Source organism: Macroventuria anomochaeta (genome assembly GCF_010093625.1).
Source record: "Macroventuria anomochaeta strain CBS 525.71 unplaced genomic scaffold BU25scaffold_30, whole genome shotgun sequence".
Classification (NCBI taxonomy): Eukaryota; Fungi; Ascomycota; class Dothideomycetes; order Pleosporales; family Didymellaceae; genus Macroventuria; species Macroventuria anomochaeta.
In genome coordinates, this window is record NW_022985391.1 from 135,548 (window position 1) to 152,345 (window position 16,798).

Sequence of the window (16,798 nt, forward strand, 5' to 3'; positions counted from 1 at the left end):
ATGCTCATTTATCGTGCATGTGCAGGATGCAGCAGCATGTCGATAAGCTTAGTGGTCTTGATATGGCCCGACAGTGCATAGCTATGCAGTAGCTTGCTATACAACAGAATTATTAACTGCACAGTGCTTGTGGGTCAGTCAATAGACAAAGTTGGTCGAAATCGGCTACAATAGTCTGCCTTGGTCAAATTCTTGTCAAGTTGTCTACCGAGGTCTTCCCTTGATTGCTGCCCTCTACCAAACGAGCACGTGAATACTGTGGATACAAGCAAAACGCAGTACATCGCCTTCTAATTCACCCATTCACCGACCATAATCCCCATAGCTGAACAATGATCCTTGTGCATCCACACGCAGCACTCACGCAAATGCGAGCGCCTTAGGCCACGCTGGTGCGGAGTAGTGCGGCGTTTGCGAAACATGCGCTTCTGACCTGTCAGCAGCGGGATCGGCAGCGCCTCGTCTGGGACGAACCATTAAGTGAGAAATGTGCCTGTCGATCACACGCAAGATGTTTGGGGTTGAGTATCACGTTCGCAGCCTCGATTTAGAGCTTTATAGTGTTTGAGAGTTCATGCTCGTACTGTTGCTGTTGTGAGCGAAGAGGCAATGGTGCAGGAATGGTTTCGATGCTGACAACGACTGATATGCCGGACTGTGATGGTGTTGTCGCATGTCATACAGTCAGCTTCTGGACTTGAGCTTGTGTTACTATGCTGAAGCATGTCTTGCGCAACGCATGCGCGAGGGGCATGGCAGCTGATCTATCCCTAGATCCAAACGTGAGCTCAACGGCAGATCTATGGTAACAGAGTAAATATACCACTGCTGCAATGAACGAGTATCTGACCATGGATTGGACATTTACATAGCTTTCATTTCCATCTCCTCGCTATATACAATATACACATACAATCCATCTCGATTCGCAGACCCTCTGCAGCACAGATCGATCCTTCATTATTCAAATATCATCAAATCGCACCAAACAGATGAAACAAAGAAGCGAATGGACGTCCAAGACCAGCGGTAGAAACGTTTCGTGGGGTATCTCGAAACTGTGAACGGAATGTATGTGTCGTCAAGCCTGATCGTCCCCGAAGGTGGCGTGTGTAAAGGGGTTCTGTGTCTAACAGGAAAGAAGAGAACGCCAATAGATGCAAATGCAAGATCAAGCAAGGAAAGTAATCAAAGAGCTGATTGACAACGACTAGTAGCCGTAGCCGTTTTCGTAGCCTCTCTGATTCGACGGTGGGTAGCCTGTGCTCGCGGGCGTATAGCTGCGATCTGCGGGTGTGTAACTCCTCTCAGCAGGTGTATAGCTCCTCTCCGCAGGCCTGTAACTTTGATCGCCGAGATTCGAGGGTGTGTAGCTCCTCTGCGCCGGTGCGTTCCAGTTAGGCTGTTGGATCGGCGCCGTAGCGCTGCGTTGCTGTACAGCGGGTACCGAGCCGGTCATAGCCCTTTTCGGTAGAGGTTGTGAGGCCTCGCGGCGCTGGATCGCAGATTGTAGGCTCGCTGGAACACCTGGTCGCGGAGGTGCGGTACCTGCTCGTGGAGGAGGGGCGGTGCCTGGTCGAGGCAGCATGTTCGACGTCTGCGACGTGGCTGGCGAGCCAGCACGAAGTGCGCCGGGCAGTTGAGGAGGTCTGTATTCGTCTGAGCCGTTCGAATTCGAGTAGTAGTGTCGAGGACCGTTATCCTGAGTGGTGTCAGTGGGTGACAATTCGTAGGCAGGTCCAGTTGCAGGTCCACGGTTATTGTACGGCGAAAATGCGGTATACGTTTGCGCAGGCTGTGCTCCGTACATATCTTCGAGGGGTGAGACGAGGTCGTGAGGCGAAAAGCGACCGGTTGAGTAGTTGGTGTCGACGCGAGGGAGGGTTGGTTGTGGAGATGCTCTGCCTTGCGACGCGGACGTAAAAGCTCTAGCAGGTGGTGCAAGAGGAGAATCTTCGTAGAAGTATGTGTTTTGGTCGAGGTGAGGTACAGGAGGTAGAGGCGATCCCATACCCATATCGCTTGCTTGGTTCAGGAGTGGCGCATTCGAGCCGTAACTGGTTGTGGAGTAGTTGGTATCCGATCGGTCTGGTCCAGGGCGCTCGTTCAGTGTTGGCAAAGTAGACTTCCTTGCAGTACCAGTGGAGTTGTTGGTGGCTACAGTATTCGTGCGTGACGGAGCGTTTGATGAGTAAGGCGGCAGTGTCGCAACAGTGCTGAACGTATCTGATCGCTGGATACCATAGATAGATGCTCCGTCGTCTTCCTTTCTAGCGAGACTGGGCAGAGTAGGCTTTGCGCTCACCGAGTTGAGTGTGCCCTTCTTGACGGCTTTCTGCTCTTCTGCCCTTCGCTTCTGGTCCTCCTTTTCGATGGCCTTCTTCATCTTCTTGCCAACAATACGGGCTAGACGGGTCTCAACCTTACGACGGCAGTAGTTGGTCAAGCTGCCATCAGAACGTGGAATGTAGTGCCAGAGAAAGAAGATGTAGAGAATACACGAGATGATGATGCCCAGCGCAGCGATAACCCAGATGACGAGGGAGAACAACATGGTGAAGTAGACAACGGTCTCCTGCTTGTTGCCGGTCTCAATCATAGCTTTTATGTTCATGAAGAACTGCTCAAACCCAGAGCGATCCTCAGATGCGTGCTCGCCAACTGGAAGAAGCTGAGCTTGCATGACGGCGTACAAAGTCATGGCGTTGATTGCAATTCGTGGGCCGAGAGCGATGATGATGATGAGTGCGCTCTTGAACTGGAAATAAACGAAGAGGGCAATGTAGTTGGCACCCTTCTTACTCTTTGTCAGCTCGGCGAAGACCAAGAAACGTCGCCATCCTCGTCCGCTGCTGGTGAGCCGCATACTCTGCCAGATAGCGGCCATTGGCTCGAGGTAGCATTCCGTCACACTGCCGGAGCGCATGACACGGAATGCCCTGATGCCTCGGTATGCCAAGAACACGTAGGAAATGATGATGGTAATGGCGAAGATCCATTTGGCAACTTCGAAAGGTACCTTGGGTTGTACCTGACTAGACCACTTGTTGAAGGCGAGGAGGTTGACGGCGGTGAAAGCATCGGCGGCGTATACGGCGCAGGAGACGAAGACGAGGATCCAGAGCCAGGCGTAGGAGAAGGGTGTCAAGCATGACGTCGACCTGAAGTCTGAGAGGTTCTACGGAAGTCAGTATGGTTCTCTAGTGCTCCATTGTGAATACGTACAATGTAGTCCCACTTCTGGTCGGCGGCCACATTGACCAGGCCCTTCTCGCGGTCTCCACAGCAGCCCATGATTGATAGGGTTGAGTATTAATTGGTGTATATTTATATGGCCGGTCAACGGTAGTGTAGCCTGCAGTCCAGCTGGTGTAAAGAGTGACGTGAGCTGCTACAGTGACATTGAAGTCCTCGAAAGGCAGTAGAGAAATGTGGTCGAAGGAGTGTAGTCGCAATTGTGGTGACAGACCGGCTGTTGACCACTAGCGAGTGAATTGAGAGAATGACACGGTCGCCGCTTTTTGACAGCTGGGCAACGTATCGAAATCGATGCTGGGCGCGGTGTGTTCTTCGGGAACGGTTGGGGTTTGATATGCTAGCTAAGAGCGATGTGCATGGTTTGGAGCATGCAGTGTCTAAAGTGGGCGATCCGACAGCGGAAGACCGTTCGCCGAAGGATGTCGCTGGCGATATGAATAGCAACAATGGTGCTGCTGTCACAGCGTTTCCTTATTGTAGTCTCGCAGTGAAAGCGACTGCACGATGAACAATTGCAAAGGAGCGGCAGGCGCGATGGATGTCGCACCGAGGCAAGAGGGGAAGTCGCGCAACGAACGGTTTGCAGGTTTGCAACGAGCTAGAGAGCGACAAGGAAGGAGGCACAAACAACCAGCGTCTACGTGTTTGCAGGCCAGCGACACAGAGCGCACGAGTGGTGGTGAGGAACGATACACAGCACTGAACTCCCACTTTCCCCAAAGCTTTCGCGCCGCGAAGGTACGCTAATCAGGGACGGAAGGTGCGGTGCGGTGCATTTGGAGGTGGGGTTCGCCATTGGTTGATTGTGCATAGCTTAAGTTTGGTCCTTGCTTCATCAAGCTCAACACAGTAATGCGCTAGCTCAATATGTAACCCTTGCCGTTCGACATCCTCGAAACGCTTTGGGATAGATTGCGAAATGCCAGGCTCTTTCGTGGCTTCCTTGCTGCGAGCGCCTCCGAAAGTGCCTGACATCACTCCAGGACAGGTAAACCCGGGAGATCTCTACAGTGATGTCAACTGATGAAGCCTCAGGAATATGTAGCACGAACGGCTTGTTGAGCTGGCTGTGCCACATTCTGTGTCTAAGCCTGGAAGGGCCGACAACCTCTTTCACGGCCAATCCTCCGGAAGAACTGCGCACGTCGTCATCAAAATGCCCACCAGCCGCTTTGGCAACGTCCACTGCTTCAGACAAGGTAGTTTCGAAACCTCGAGAGTTCAAGCAGCATCATTGGACGAAAGCAATCATAGCCCTTCATGCTTTATGCAAACGGGCCGAGGGTAGGGCTGTTATTTGCTGCGTTATCGCTGCGGTGAACGACTGCGGACTCAGTCACGATATTCTCTTCTGTGAGATTAACCTTTGCAAACAAGATCCCGAGTCGTTCTTTAAGCTCGCCTTAGTATATTGCTTCATTGGTGTACTTTCCACAACGAAGAGGGTGCATCAGAAGCAACCGTATTGGTAACGTAGACGCAAGCAATGCATATGAACTCTATAATGCGCACCGTCACTTCTCCTTCAAGTTCGCATCTGCTACGATGAGAAAGATCTCTCACACGTCCAACACGGGTATAGGAATCGCCAGTAGTCGTTATCACCAGACCGTCAATGACACCCGCAAATATAACCCTGTACTTCCGGGTAAGGGAACAGGTCCAGAAGCTCATTTGAATCGTCATGTCGTGCGGACAGGTAGATCTTGGTGATCTGCTGTCGTCTTTCACTCAGCCGAAACAACCAGATTGGCCAAGATGCTACGCAGACCATGTTGCTTGTATCGACGAAAGTTGTTTTCCAAACCAGTGCAACTGGCTGCGACCATCGCTCCCATTATATGTTGGTTAATGGGCGCCAGGAGAGACTGAATTGGCACACTTATTCCGTCCGCGAGCTCCAGCGTTATGTTGTCTGGAGCGACTGGTGCCGTCTTGTCATGTTCGATCGCGCCATTCCATCCAACCCACGTCCAAGACGGGAACGACTCGCGTCGCGACGGGAAGTTACCGCTGGCCATATCGTGTGCCCACAATAGAGATATTTCAACCGGCTGCAGACCCCAATTCCGCATCAGTTGTAACCCCATATGTGGCGCAGCGAGGTGTTACGTGTCTGGAATTGCTTCATGATGCCCCGAAATGCATTGAAAGAATCACTCTCATACGAGAGCTTTCTCAAGGTATACTGTTTGATAAGACTGCTGAGAGCACTTCGTTGGATTGTTTCCGTACGATCTGCTTGCGATGTGGGTCGCTCGACACTCATCCTTTCGCCCGAGAAGATACCAGCGTGGTGGTAGTACCTAACTCGAGTTTTGGTTTGCACGTGAAGAAGGCGCTGGTCTTCGAGAAGGCTTTCACAACAGTTCATCGCTCCACACTCAAAGTAGACTTCGTCAAGCGTGAACACGAGCCGAAGTCGTGATAGATACGCCTCTTGTATAGTCCAGGCACGGGTTGACCATGTTGTTTGTCTTTACAGGGCTTTGATGCACCGGGAAGTCCAAAGTTGGCATTGGTACCTGCCGCAGCGTTGATAGTGACATCTACCGCCTGGTAGACAATATCAATTTGGTTGATCCGCTGATGCTTCTCGACAGATTCTTGCTTGATGCAGTACCTGTCCACCCAGAGATATTGATGTCCGAGGGTTTTGGTGACTTCGATGGCGTCTTTGATTGTTTGTGGAAAGCCATGTCCTTGATTGGCTCCCCAAACATAGCTCAGCGCGACATAAGGTTCTTGAGACGAGACATCCACTGCAATGGCAGACTTTTTGGTGGAGAACCCGAATATCTGCATGACTTGCTGTGGTGTCCTTGGCAATAGCTCACCCGATCTTTGCAGCGTATTAGGTCGGCTCGTTGCCCGACAAGCTGCGGCGAAAGTATAAAGTTCTCCTTATCAACCTTCTTGACGCAAAAGATGAACCGTTGCAGGTCCTTGATAGGAGCTTGAGACAGGAGATATCTCGACGCAACGCTTCTTTACCAGCACGACTACCATATTTGACGATTTACGAGGCTCGCAGGAAGGGGCACGCATGTAACACTGGTCGAGTCGAACCGCTGTATCCAACTCGGTCAAGATATACGTGGAACAGCCTGCACAAGGCGCATTCTGGGAAGTCATATCGAAATCTGGTGATGGGATGCCTTTTCTTGTGACCCTGCAGTTCTTCGACCTTGATTTCGGCGAACTCTTTCAGTCCTTTCCCGCAGGTTTCGCAAATTCTATTCGCTGGCGGCTCGCATATTCTCTTCGATCCAGGCTCATTTATCGACACATCGAAGCCAGCTTTGCGCTTTGTCTGCGAGGCTATCTGGATGCTGTCAGCAAAGCTCACACGTGTCAGCCTCAAACAATACCTATGACGTGGAATCTGTAAGCCGAACTATCGATGTTTCCTGATAGAAGAGGGGGGTGTTCATGTTGCGGAAAGCGACACGACGTGCGTTCAATCTGAGCTGAAGCCTATACTCGGTTACACAGCCTCACACTGCCACCCCCACCCTGCGACAAACCGCCAGATGTCTTGAGAAAGCAAATAAGCATATCGTTGTGCGCCGCAACGTTACAACGCGCCTTTTCCAGAGTCCTGCTTCACATGTATCACAAGCTTGCCCTTCGACCGTCCGGTCTTCAGCTTCTCAAAAGCCCTCGGCGCGTCCTCCCACTCGAACACCTCGTCCAATACAGCCCTAACCTTGCCTTCCCTCAGCCACGCACCCAACTGCTTCAGGCCATCAGTGGACGCCTTCATCACCAGTATCTGGTACGATCTCTTGCCGCCACCCAAAAAGCTCGGAACGAGCAAGTTGCTGGTGATTTGGGCGAGCCCTCCGAGGCTAGGAGTGGCGCCAACCTGCACGAATTTGCCGTTGGGAAGCAGGTAAGAGGCTGATTGCTTGTACAAACCGGCGGGTGAGCCCACGTTGTCCACAGCGAGCTGAAAGACTGGTCCCTTGGCGGCGAGAGTATCGACGATGTTGCTGGTCTTATAGTCGATGACCTCATCGGCACCGAGACTCTCACAGAGCTTCACGTTGCCGGTCGAGCATGTTGTCGTGACATGACATCCAAGAGCTTTTGCGATCTGAATGCCGTAGACGCCAGTGCCACCTGACCCGCCGTTGATGAAGACCTTGTCGCCAGACTTGACGTTAGGCTTGATGGCTTGGATCTCCGCAAGACCTACAGTTCCAACAGTCGCAGCATCGTCAACCTCGACACCATTTGGCAGACTTGTCAGCATGTCCTGTGAGACGCTGACGTATTGCCCAAGGGTTCCGTTCGAGATAGCGCCGACCTTTGCACCGAACACCCACTCTCCAATCTGAAACGAGTCGACTTTCTGGCCCGTCTTAGCGACTCTGCCACAGAAGTCTGCGCCAGGTATGCACTTCAAGCCCAGTGCTGTCAAAGGCATACCACTCTCAGTGACCTTGAAGTCAACTGGATTGAGAGCCATCGCGTGGACCTCGACGAGGATTTCGTCGTCGCCAATGGCGGGCTGGGTGGCGGCGTCGTTGATCTTGAGGTTCTTCTCCAGGCCGCCCGTGATGCCGTCGTACTGCCAGGCTTTCATGGTCGGTCGTGACATGTTGGCGATGAGGGATGAAGTTTCAGGAGAATGAAGCCGCGTGATGGCATCTGTTTATCTTGACGTCGAGCGTGCCTGCTATGTGCGCCGTGGATTTGCGTCATTTAGCTGGAATGGGGCAAGCGTCTTCCACCACATCGTGAAGCTCAGCTGCAGAGTTTCTTTCGACTCCATAATTACCAAGACCTGGTCTTCGAACACGAACGGACAAGGACCTGTCGCGTTGAATCGCAATTGGCGAGTGTAAAACGCGTCGATTGTGTCCCAAAGGTGAAGAATCGAGGTCACGTTGCTTGGCGACCTTCCTGCTGTGTCACCTCTACGAGCCGAGTGCAGCGCATAGCAAGCAGTCTTGTAACAGGTACGACCTCATTTGAGTCTGATCTTTAACAGACAAGTGCAGATGTCGTCGTTACATGCAGTTTACGCGCAGTGAGGTTGCAGGGCTCATTCCTCGGAGCCTGCTAGTTGGGCAGTCCTCTTCGATCGTAGAGTTGACATCAAGCCTTTTACGACAGGCTATGATTGTATTGCAGCAGGTCAAAGGAAGCACATTGGTGAATATATGCGCAACTCGATGAACAAGGATGGCACGCGAACGATAGTTCGGCTTTCTCTCGCAGACAGATCCGATGGCCGCAGCTCGTTCCTCCGACAGATATCTTCGCTCACTCAAGGGAAAGAAGGACCGTGCTGATCAACAACCTTCTACCTCCGCCCTTTGGATCCTTCGAGGCTTCATGCAATCTTCTCAGTCCGTCAATGTGTTGTCAGCCAGCCGTACGACTCGCGTTGTTCAGCCATGTCCGGTTGTATGAGGAGTTTCCATTTTGCGACTCGGGAGGAAGCTGAACTTGCTTGTCAACTTCACGATAGCACCAATTTCTTCGGTTAGCAACTGTGTGTTCGCCATGCCAATCTACCGCTTGCACCTCGTTCGCAGGGAAATGAAGGCTCGCCCAAAGGCACCTATCTGGAACACGTAAGGTACCTTTGTCGCTCATGTGGCCCCACTGCAGGATTTGCATTCTCAGGATGCCTCTATGCGCCCATGTTCACACCATACTAATTCGAGCGCATAGGATGAGTAATATCGGTGTCGACGGTGAATCCTGAAGAATCACAATCGTGGGCCTTGGGTACCAGACCACAAATACTGACAGACCATATATGGCACCACCGGCAGTGCTCTCATCATAATCTTGGAGCCACAATGAACACAGCCACCTAGTTCAAAACAAGTAAATCTGAAGAACCGTACTATTGACCTTGAAGAACTGTTTCTCGCCAATGAGGCGGGCAGGCAGTCAATTCAAGACCTAGACAACTCTATACACCAACTTCTTACCAGAGACCTTCCCGTCCTTCAGATCGTTCAACCCCTGCGGCACACCCTCCAACCCATCCCTCACCAGCGTAGGATGCGCCTTGATCTTTCCACTGTTGAACAGCTCCTCGGCCGCCTTCCAGAATTTAACGCCGAACTCATAATCCTCTGGCTTAGCAGGCACCTTATCATTGAACTTCTCGCCTAACGCCGTATACGCAAACGTCCAGCCATGCTTAACATCCTGGCGCGGGAAGTCCTTCAGTGGCCCAGGCAAGAGCCCAGAATAGTAACCGCCTGCTGAGCCAATTACTGCAGCGCAGATCTTCTCAGAACCGTGCTCGGAAATGCAATCGAAAACGAGCTTGAGCTTGTCGTTGCTAATTTTACGGATCTTTTCTCCGCACCCAGGGTCTTTGTAATCAAAGACATGGTCAGCGCCGAGCTTTTTCACAAGATCGAAGTTGTGCGGCGACGCAGTCGCGAAAACCTTTGCGCCAGAAAGTTTAGCAAATTGGACAGCGAGCGTTCCTGTGGCGGTTGAGGCGCCGTAGATCAAGACTGGCGTGGGCTCTGAGACTTTGGCGGGCGGAAGAGGCAGGCCAAGGGTTTGGTACAGGCCTTGTCCTACAGTGGTGATGCCAACGCCGAGGGTTGAAGCGTCTTCCCAGGAGATGTTTTCGGCGATCTTAGCGTGGATCCCGGCTTTGGCTTTGGTGTGTTCGGCGAAGGTACCGTTGGAGTGGTCTGCTGGATCGCCTTGAACATATCTCAGTAACGATATGGCATGCTTGATGAGTTGGACTTACCCCCTCGTGCGAATCCGGCTACTCTGTCGCCAACCTTGACATCCTTCACGCCACTGCCTACTTCCTCAACGATGCCTGCATAGTCGCATCCAGCGATGGCTCCCTTGGACGGTGTGTTCTCGATGCTCTTCCAGTCTGTAGGGTTAAGAGCTACGGCTTTTGTCCTGACGATGATGAAATTGTCCTGAATCTTGGGGAGAGGGACGTCACTCCGAAGTTCAGAGACGCCCTTTTCAGCGTGAACAACGGCTTTTTGTGTAGACATATTGATTGGGAGTCTTCTGTGATGGTAGGATGAGCGATTGGTAGTATAGGATAGGCTCATTTAGCGAGACTACTATGGTAGGCTTTGTACCTGCCTATGATGTATGCATGCGCTTTAGCTAACCGGCGACATCATTGGATTTGTCATCGAGGTTGCTGATAAGCGGTTCTCTCGCATTTGGCTCAGAGTATGCACATAAGGCAGCATTCTTGTATATTGCAGACTGAACACAACATCTTGATCAGCAGCGTCTTTTGAGTCGCAGTCATAAGCGTGAAGGTGAGGCTGTATGTAAGGCGAAAGGTAGGGCTGAAAGAGAGGGCCTGTGCGGCGTGACGAAGCCAAGCCAGGGTCCAGGGTCCAATGCGCCCAGCAATTGAGCTTCGAACGCGACAAACAAGTCTATATTGCGCGCAATCCCCGAAACTTTACTTTTATACTCACATATAATCGTCTGTCATGGCAGAAGATGGACCACTGCTCAACTACTTTCCCGACCCGCCGCCCTTCTTCAAGCACTTCACGACCAAGAACATCGAGCGCCTTAAAGAGATCGAGAAGGAAGCCGACAATGGCACTGAAGCCTCCAACGGCATCGCAAATCCCTCCTCAAAACTATCTACCGAGCAAATCCTGGCACTACCAACCGAACTCCGCTACCTCATCCCGCCCCCACCACCTCACGACAATGAATCCTTCCACGTCTTCGGCGAGCCCGCCAAAAGCTCTGGCACCAATAACTTCACACAGATGATGGCCTTCATCTCCAAAACCCTCGGCGAGCAATTCGTCCTCAGCGACTGGACATACACACAACTCTACCCCTCGACCGGCTCTCCCTCCGCCGACCCACCCTCTACCTCGCACTCCACCGACGCAAACATCGACCGCCAGCAGTACCTCAACCGCTTCAACCGCTCCATAATCATCGAATACATATCACTTTTGGGAATTGTGGCAAAGAATCCTACAAGTGAGCATAAGGATAGGAAGTTGAAGCATATACTTACGCTGGTGTGTAATATGCATGCGCTCATTAATGAGTACAGACCGCATCAGGCGAGGGAGACGCTGATTACGATTATGGAGGAGCAGGTTAAGAGGAAGAAGGCGGAGGCTGAGGGTGTTAAGGTTATGCAGGAGAAGATTAGGGGCGTGCTGGAGGGATTTGGGAAGGCTGTGGAGGCAGAGGGGGAGAATGAGGGTGGTGAGGAGGTCAAAGAGGTGGCGCACAAGGATAACAAGGAGGAAAGAAGAAGGGAGGCGCAGAGGGGGATGTGGGATGCTATGGACGAGTTGCTTGCGCAGTGAGGGTCTTTTCGCCTTTCACATGCTAAAGCTATCATTACTGCAATAACAGCGCCATCATGAGTCTGGTTGTTGCAGCGCTGCGATGTTCAGGTTTAGCACTTTCCTCGAACCGGTAAGGATCAGCTCGGTCGATCCAGACATTGGCATGGGCGGACCTAGGAGCTGGTTCTCAACATCTCAGAGTTGCTGGCTTGTCAACGCCTGTTCATTGGCATGCGAAGTCAGCAATGATAACAGCGTCAAAGAACTGGACAGTAGAAAGCCCTGGTGTTGACGGTCAGCATCTCGTTCAGCCTGGGCGATGGCATAAATGGCCCTGCTATACTACGCGAACTTAGCCTCAGGGACTACAGTTCGCAGCTACCCTGGGATCGAGATTTCATGGACGCCTTAGATGGCCCTCCATACTAACTAGCAGTTTGCAATGCTACGTGAGTCCCTCAAACACCGCGCGCGGCTCTACGGCAACCTCCACAAATTGGCAAACACACAACATGACGTCACCAGCGCTAGGACTCTTCGTTTATCTCGTACTTCCTCATGGCGTTCATCGAGGCCTCGTGTTCTCCGCATTTTAACTTCCGGCACAACCCGCTCAAGGTGTGTGACACAGAACTAGCGGCGTGAGCATGTGCACAATGTCAACACGGGGCGGCCGCACCTGATCGAGTAATCACATCTCCGCTCCGTCATTGCGAGGAAAAGCAAAGAAGGCAAGAGCAGGCAAAGAGGCGTTCTTGCACAGCCAACGAAGGCAACAATTATAATAAACATATCGTCTTGAGCCGTTGCGTTCCTCTCACATTTCATCCAACGGTTCACGCACAATACTCGTTCCATTGACTTGCCATCAACACACAAACACCATGCCGGGCGCAGAGCTGAAGAAGCCGTCAAAATGTCTCGCCGTCTTTTGCGATGGCACCTGGGTAAACAAAATCTCCAACTTGATTTTGGTTGTTATGGAGACTGACCTCGATTCTGTAGGTGGGCCGCGAAACGAAAGTTGCTGGTGCACCTCTAAGCAACATTCGAATGCTAGCAGACATGGTCGGAGAAGTTGACTTCGGCAACTCGGACCCTCGCAAGAAGCCTGCCACAGTGCATTCGATTCGAACTCACTCTACTGACGTCGTTGCCGGCTACCAAGAAGGTACTGGTCTTGGGGCGACCTTCCTTGAGTACATCTGGAATGGCGCAACTGCCTCTGACATTGGCGACGAATGCGTCGCTGTCTACCGCTTTATTGTCGAGCACTACACTGACGACCACGAGATATGGCTATTCGGATTCAGCCGCGGCGCGTTCACCGTACGCTGCGTAGCAGGCATGATCAACAACTGCGGCATTATTCGCCGTCAAAACAACAAACTCAACTCAGAGCAGGTCGATCAACTGTGCTATGAAGTCTTCCGCACATATCGCTCTAACCTACCCATCGACGCCCCTCAAAGCGAACAGAGTAGTAGGCGGCGTCACAATGCGGAGAAAGTCTGGCAAGTCAAGCAACCCATCCGCTGCATGAGTGTCATCGATACAGTTGGCTCTCTTGGCATTCCTCGACTCAATGCCGGCGTTGGCATCGACTGGGCATCCTTCGAGTTCTTCGACAAGTACATTTCAACCGTCGTACAGCATGTTCGGCACGCTCCTGCTCTCCACGACCGACTATGGGCCTTCCAGCCCTGCCTTGCCTTCCCGAGCAGAAATGCCTCTGATACAACGGTCGAGCAAGTGTGGTTCCCTGGCGTGCATTACGATCTTGGACGCCAGGCGTTCCGCTTTGTTAGACAGCATCCGTCAAACTACATCGAAGAAGCTCTGGGTTGGCTGCCAAATCTGCTCAGTCGGACAATTTGGCCGAACGAAGTGCTTGCGGATAACGTGCTGAGGTGGATCTTGGAGGGTGTTCAGAAGTTCAACGATCTAGAGACTCCGATCATTCCAAAAGTGGACAACGAGATCGCGAAAATCAGCGAACGAATAGTGAATCCCAACCCAAACAGCACAGGAAGTGGCGACGTGTACGGCAATCTCTTGGAGTATGCGCCTGCTGGCAAATTTCTGGGCATTGTGCAGAAGATCTCTGGCGCCTTCAGGTGGCTGCTGAACAAATCCTTTCCGAAACTAGGTGATAACATCCAAGATCTACTGGGTATCCGCACGATCATTGGTATCCTTACAGCGACCGCGGATCGTAGAATCCCTGGTGTGGCAGTGGCAGCAGACGTGAATGACTACAAGGACAATATTACTACCATGACGGGCGTCGTGTACAGTGTCGAGGATAACGCGCGTATGCGAGATTTGAATGAGTTGGATAAGGTCAGATATCCGAGTGAGACGTTCGAGACACATGAGCTGTGGAAAAGTGTGTTTGGTGATGAGCGAGGAACACACCTACCTGACGTTTTCGCCGATGCACAGAGAGCGACGAACATGTAAAACTAAACGCTGCACTCTCATTCTAGTTGGTTCAAACCCGTGCACGATCTGTCCGGCAAGACTCCGCGTAACAATCACAGTCTGAGTTTCTTTCACTTGAAATTTGCTGCAGACCTTGGCTCCTATCTTTCACTTCAGAAGTCGCTCACAAGTATAAAAAAAAGCTCCCCATACGCTCTCCTGTACACTCGCACATTATAGTACTCTATCTTCTTATACTACTTGGTAGTCTATTATCTAGTATTTGTATGCTTCCTTACAGTTGAAATAGAGCAGTCTTGTTCTGCTTGAGACGGAATGGGAGAGGCTGAGTATACACCCAATCAGAGGTAAGAGGACCCATGGTGGTTCGGGCCGAGCCCTGATTATTCTTTGCCATACAAGTAGATAGAACCAATTAATCAACCATGATGCCTACAATAGGCCTCCATTGCTGTGTTTTGGCCCCAATTGTATCATCAGGAGCTTCCCTTATCAGCGATTTATTTCAATTGGTCCTGGACTGAGCTGAAGGTGTGGAGGTTCAGGCTTACGGTTCGACTGGTCCAGATACCGGAGGAAGGCAAGGGAGAAAAGGAAGGAGAGTATCGCGAGTAGAATAAACGCTGTCTTCCGGCTGTCCATGACGTGGAGGTACCTGTAGAGGGTGATGGCTACGATTTCGCTCGTGTTGTTTCTGAACTTTCTGTGAAAATAGTCGAAGATAACGGGTGAGGAAGTGAATACGTTGGACCTGTTCATGTACTGGTTTGGTACATGTCAAACCGAGACATAGAAACGAGTGTTTGAATCATGGCAAGACATCGTAAAGGCTGGATCAAGACAATAGGAGGCAAATGCGACACAAGCACAACTTTCCATTTGCTAATGTGTCAGGGAGCGTGGACAGTACGCATGTGGGAAGAATGGAAGGATTGAACTGAGGTTGTATTGGTTGAAGCTACGAACAGTATTTATAGGTGAGCGACAGTAAACAACGCTAGCGTAACGGGGGCAGTCACCCTCATGGCAGGTGAGGTACAACAGGTGGGGTACGACAAGCAGGAGTCACCCTAAACCGAGACATAATGTCATTTCCTCTGTTTTGTATGCACACTACCATAACGCCGCCAGTGCTTTCACGAGTGATTCGTCCAAATAATCCCGATGTGACGTGTATTCGCTTATCTCCCAAGCCTCTGCAATGTCAACGGTAGACTAGTAACCTTAAGGTTCGCGCAATCGATTGACCTCAACAAGACCATATACGCGGGAGCTAAACGTTCTCTGACACAAACGTCTCACCCGGTTGACATCCCCGTTGGCGACTCTCCATCACTAAAGCCAAGGTGATACCGATGGTGAGCATGGTGCCAGTGACCACGGCCACGCTTCCAAGTGTAGCGAAGGCTGCAGCCCAGTCGCTGCACTCGAGCAAACCGAGTGTGACGACCGTGATGAGGACGAGTGTTCTGAGCATGACGGTGAGGAGGCTGCCGAAGAACGCTACCTTTCGGGCAGCTACGGTGTCGGCGGTGAAGGTAGTGATGTGCATCTTGTCTGATGGGCGAGAAAGGGATTCGAGTCGAGAGGTTGAAGATATGGTGATAGATGCAAGGATTGAGAACTTAATCGGGAGAAATCCAGGTTGGATTATGTAGAAGAGATACATGCGTGCTTCACAGGCGAGCGCCGAGTGAAAGACGTTTTGCACTCACACGCACTCGAAGATCTTGGGATTTGAAGCACAAAGCCTCTCTAAACGAGAAACGGAATGACAATATTGGATGTATTATCAACTAAGCTCGATGAGTCCGATCTAGACCTAGTTCAGTCCTGTGGAGGAGTGATCACAATCTCAGGGATTGAAGAAGCTACGGCTGACTCAAACTTCTGTTCGACCTCCATCATCTCAATCGCCTCCAAACCCCATTTCATGTCGTCACCAACATGCTGTGTCTTCAATAGGATAGCGAACTCGCAAAGCCTACCCACAACGACAGCGAACAAGATGCTAACAAGAATGCTGCTCGCCATTGTGAGAGCGATAGGGTCGTTGTGAGGTTTCGAGATGGATGGAACAATCTAGTTGAACTACCGTGAGATCAAAGGAAGTTTCAATAAAAAATGTAGTCAACCACGATGACACGTGGAAAGTGAAAAGGAAAACTATGAACTGTTGCCGAATGATGTTCCTTATTCATATTGAAGACTTTGAGCTTTGCTTCACTGTCTTCTGACTCCAGCAGCGCCCTCACATTCCTCTTCGTCGACACTCCATTCACTCAGATTCTCCCCCACAGGTCACCATAGCAAACCTCCAAGCCGACCTGTGTCCTTACAAATGCCGGCTGTCCTACCAATCGGCATCCTTCTCTCCATGAACCTCCACAACGTCTTACTCAAAGACTTGTTCGATTCGCTGAGCCATGTTCTCAGTTTGGCGGTGCATTATTGTGGCGGCGTGGGCTGCTGTAGTATACTGATAGCTACGGTAGACGATAAGGTAGGACTATCGGGTCGATGGAATACTGCGCTGAGTTGCTATCTAGTGAGGAGAAGACGACTGTATACTGACTCTAGAATGTGCTAGTCCAGAACAGTCTAAGCAAGGGTAATAGGGTCTTGTATGGACCACTAATACCGCAACAATTATGACTATGCTAGCCATAAGAATCACGTTTTACACGAAAACAAGATCTTGAATATCTATTTCGTAAGGATGGGGCTGTGAAGTGGCTGTTCGATGGTTTTGTGATGTTAAGTTCCCGGAGAGCCGTGGATGTTGATCATGAGTT

General features: G+C 51.2%; 7 protein-coding genes across 7 annotated transcripts; 2 read left to right on the top strand and 5 right to left on the bottom strand.

Moving 5' to 3' along the window:
• Positions 1–887: 887 nt before the first annotated feature.
• BU25DRAFT_441910 (uncharacterized protein) lies at positions 888–3,294 on the bottom strand (the record flags this gene model as incomplete). Its single annotated transcript, XM_033709262.1, has 2 exons — positions 888–3,178; positions 3,226–3,294. 2 exons carry the CDS (start codon positions 3,292–3,294, stop codon positions 1,211–1,213), a joined length of 2,037 nt encoding a protein of 678 aa, XP_033558703.1. The 3' UTR covers positions 888–1,210.
• A 2,047-nt stretch (positions 3,295–5,341) lies between these two features.
• Positions 5,342–6,424, bottom strand: BU25DRAFT_476214 (uncharacterized protein). Its single transcript, XM_033710947.1, has one exon. It carries the CDS (start codon positions 6,061–6,063, stop codon positions 5,629–5,631), a length of 435 nt encoding a protein of 144 aa, XP_033558704.1. The 5' UTR covers positions 6,064–6,424; the 3' UTR covers positions 5,342–5,628.
• Positions 6,425–8,072, bottom strand: BU25DRAFT_154865 (GroES-like protein). The gene is made up of 2 exons (XM_033700656.1): positions 6,630–8,072; positions 6,425–6,579 (listed from the first exon to the last, which is right to left on the bottom strand). Exon 1 carries the CDS (start codon positions 7,862–7,864, stop codon positions 6,836–6,838), a length of 1,029 nt encoding a protein of 342 aa, XP_033558705.1. The 5' UTR covers positions 7,865–8,072; the 3' UTR covers positions 6,425–6,579; positions 6,630–6,835.
• A 1,111-nt stretch (positions 8,073–9,183) lies between these two features.
• BU25DRAFT_433442 (zinc-binding oxidoreductase ToxD) lies at positions 9,184–10,265 on the bottom strand (the record flags this gene model as incomplete). Its single annotated transcript, XM_033708780.1, has 2 exons — positions 9,184–9,950; positions 10,001–10,265. 2 exons carry the CDS (start codon positions 10,263–10,265, stop codon positions 9,184–9,186), a joined length of 1,032 nt encoding a protein of 343 aa, XP_033558706.1.
• Positions 10,266–10,656: 391 nt separating this feature from the next.
• BU25DRAFT_154801 (uncharacterized protein) lies at positions 10,657–11,883 on the top strand. The gene has a single exon (XM_033700655.1). It carries the CDS (start codon positions 10,725–10,727, stop codon positions 11,574–11,576), a length of 852 nt encoding a protein of 283 aa, XP_033558707.1. The 5' UTR covers positions 10,657–10,724; the 3' UTR covers positions 11,577–11,883.
• A 559-nt stretch (positions 11,884–12,442) lies between these two features.
• On the top strand, positions 12,443–14,021 carry BU25DRAFT_347798 (uncharacterized protein; the record flags this gene model as incomplete). Its single annotated transcript, XM_033703169.1, has 2 exons — positions 12,443–12,505; positions 12,564–14,021. The coding sequence occupies 2 exons, from the start codon at positions 12,443–12,445 to the stop codon at positions 14,019–14,021; spliced, it is 1,521 nt and encodes a 506-aa protein (XP_033558708.1).
• Positions 14,022–14,893: 872 nt separating this feature from the next.
• Positions 14,894–15,672, bottom strand: BU25DRAFT_423983 (uncharacterized protein; the record flags this gene model as incomplete). The annotated part of the gene is made up of 2 exons (XM_033708246.1): positions 14,894–14,961; positions 15,306–15,672. The coding sequence occupies 2 exons, from the start codon at positions 15,670–15,672 to the stop codon at positions 14,894–14,896; spliced, it is 435 nt and encodes a 144-aa protein (XP_033558709.1).
• Positions 15,673–16,798: the final 1,126 nt, after the last annotated feature.

Bases quoted from the DNA above. Each gene is read 5' to 3' on its own strand.
- BU25DRAFT_476214 (XM_033710947.1), bottom strand. From the start codon at position 6,063: ATGCAGATATTCGGGTTCTCCACCAAAAAGTCTGCCATTGCAGTGGAT.
- BU25DRAFT_154865 (XM_033700656.1), bottom strand. From the start codon at position 7,864: ATGTCACGACCGACCATGAAAGCCTGGCAGTACGACGGCATCACGGGC.
- BU25DRAFT_154801 (XM_033700655.1), top strand. From the start codon at position 10,725: ATGGCAGAAGATGGACCACTGCTCAACTACTTTCCCGACCCGCCGCCC.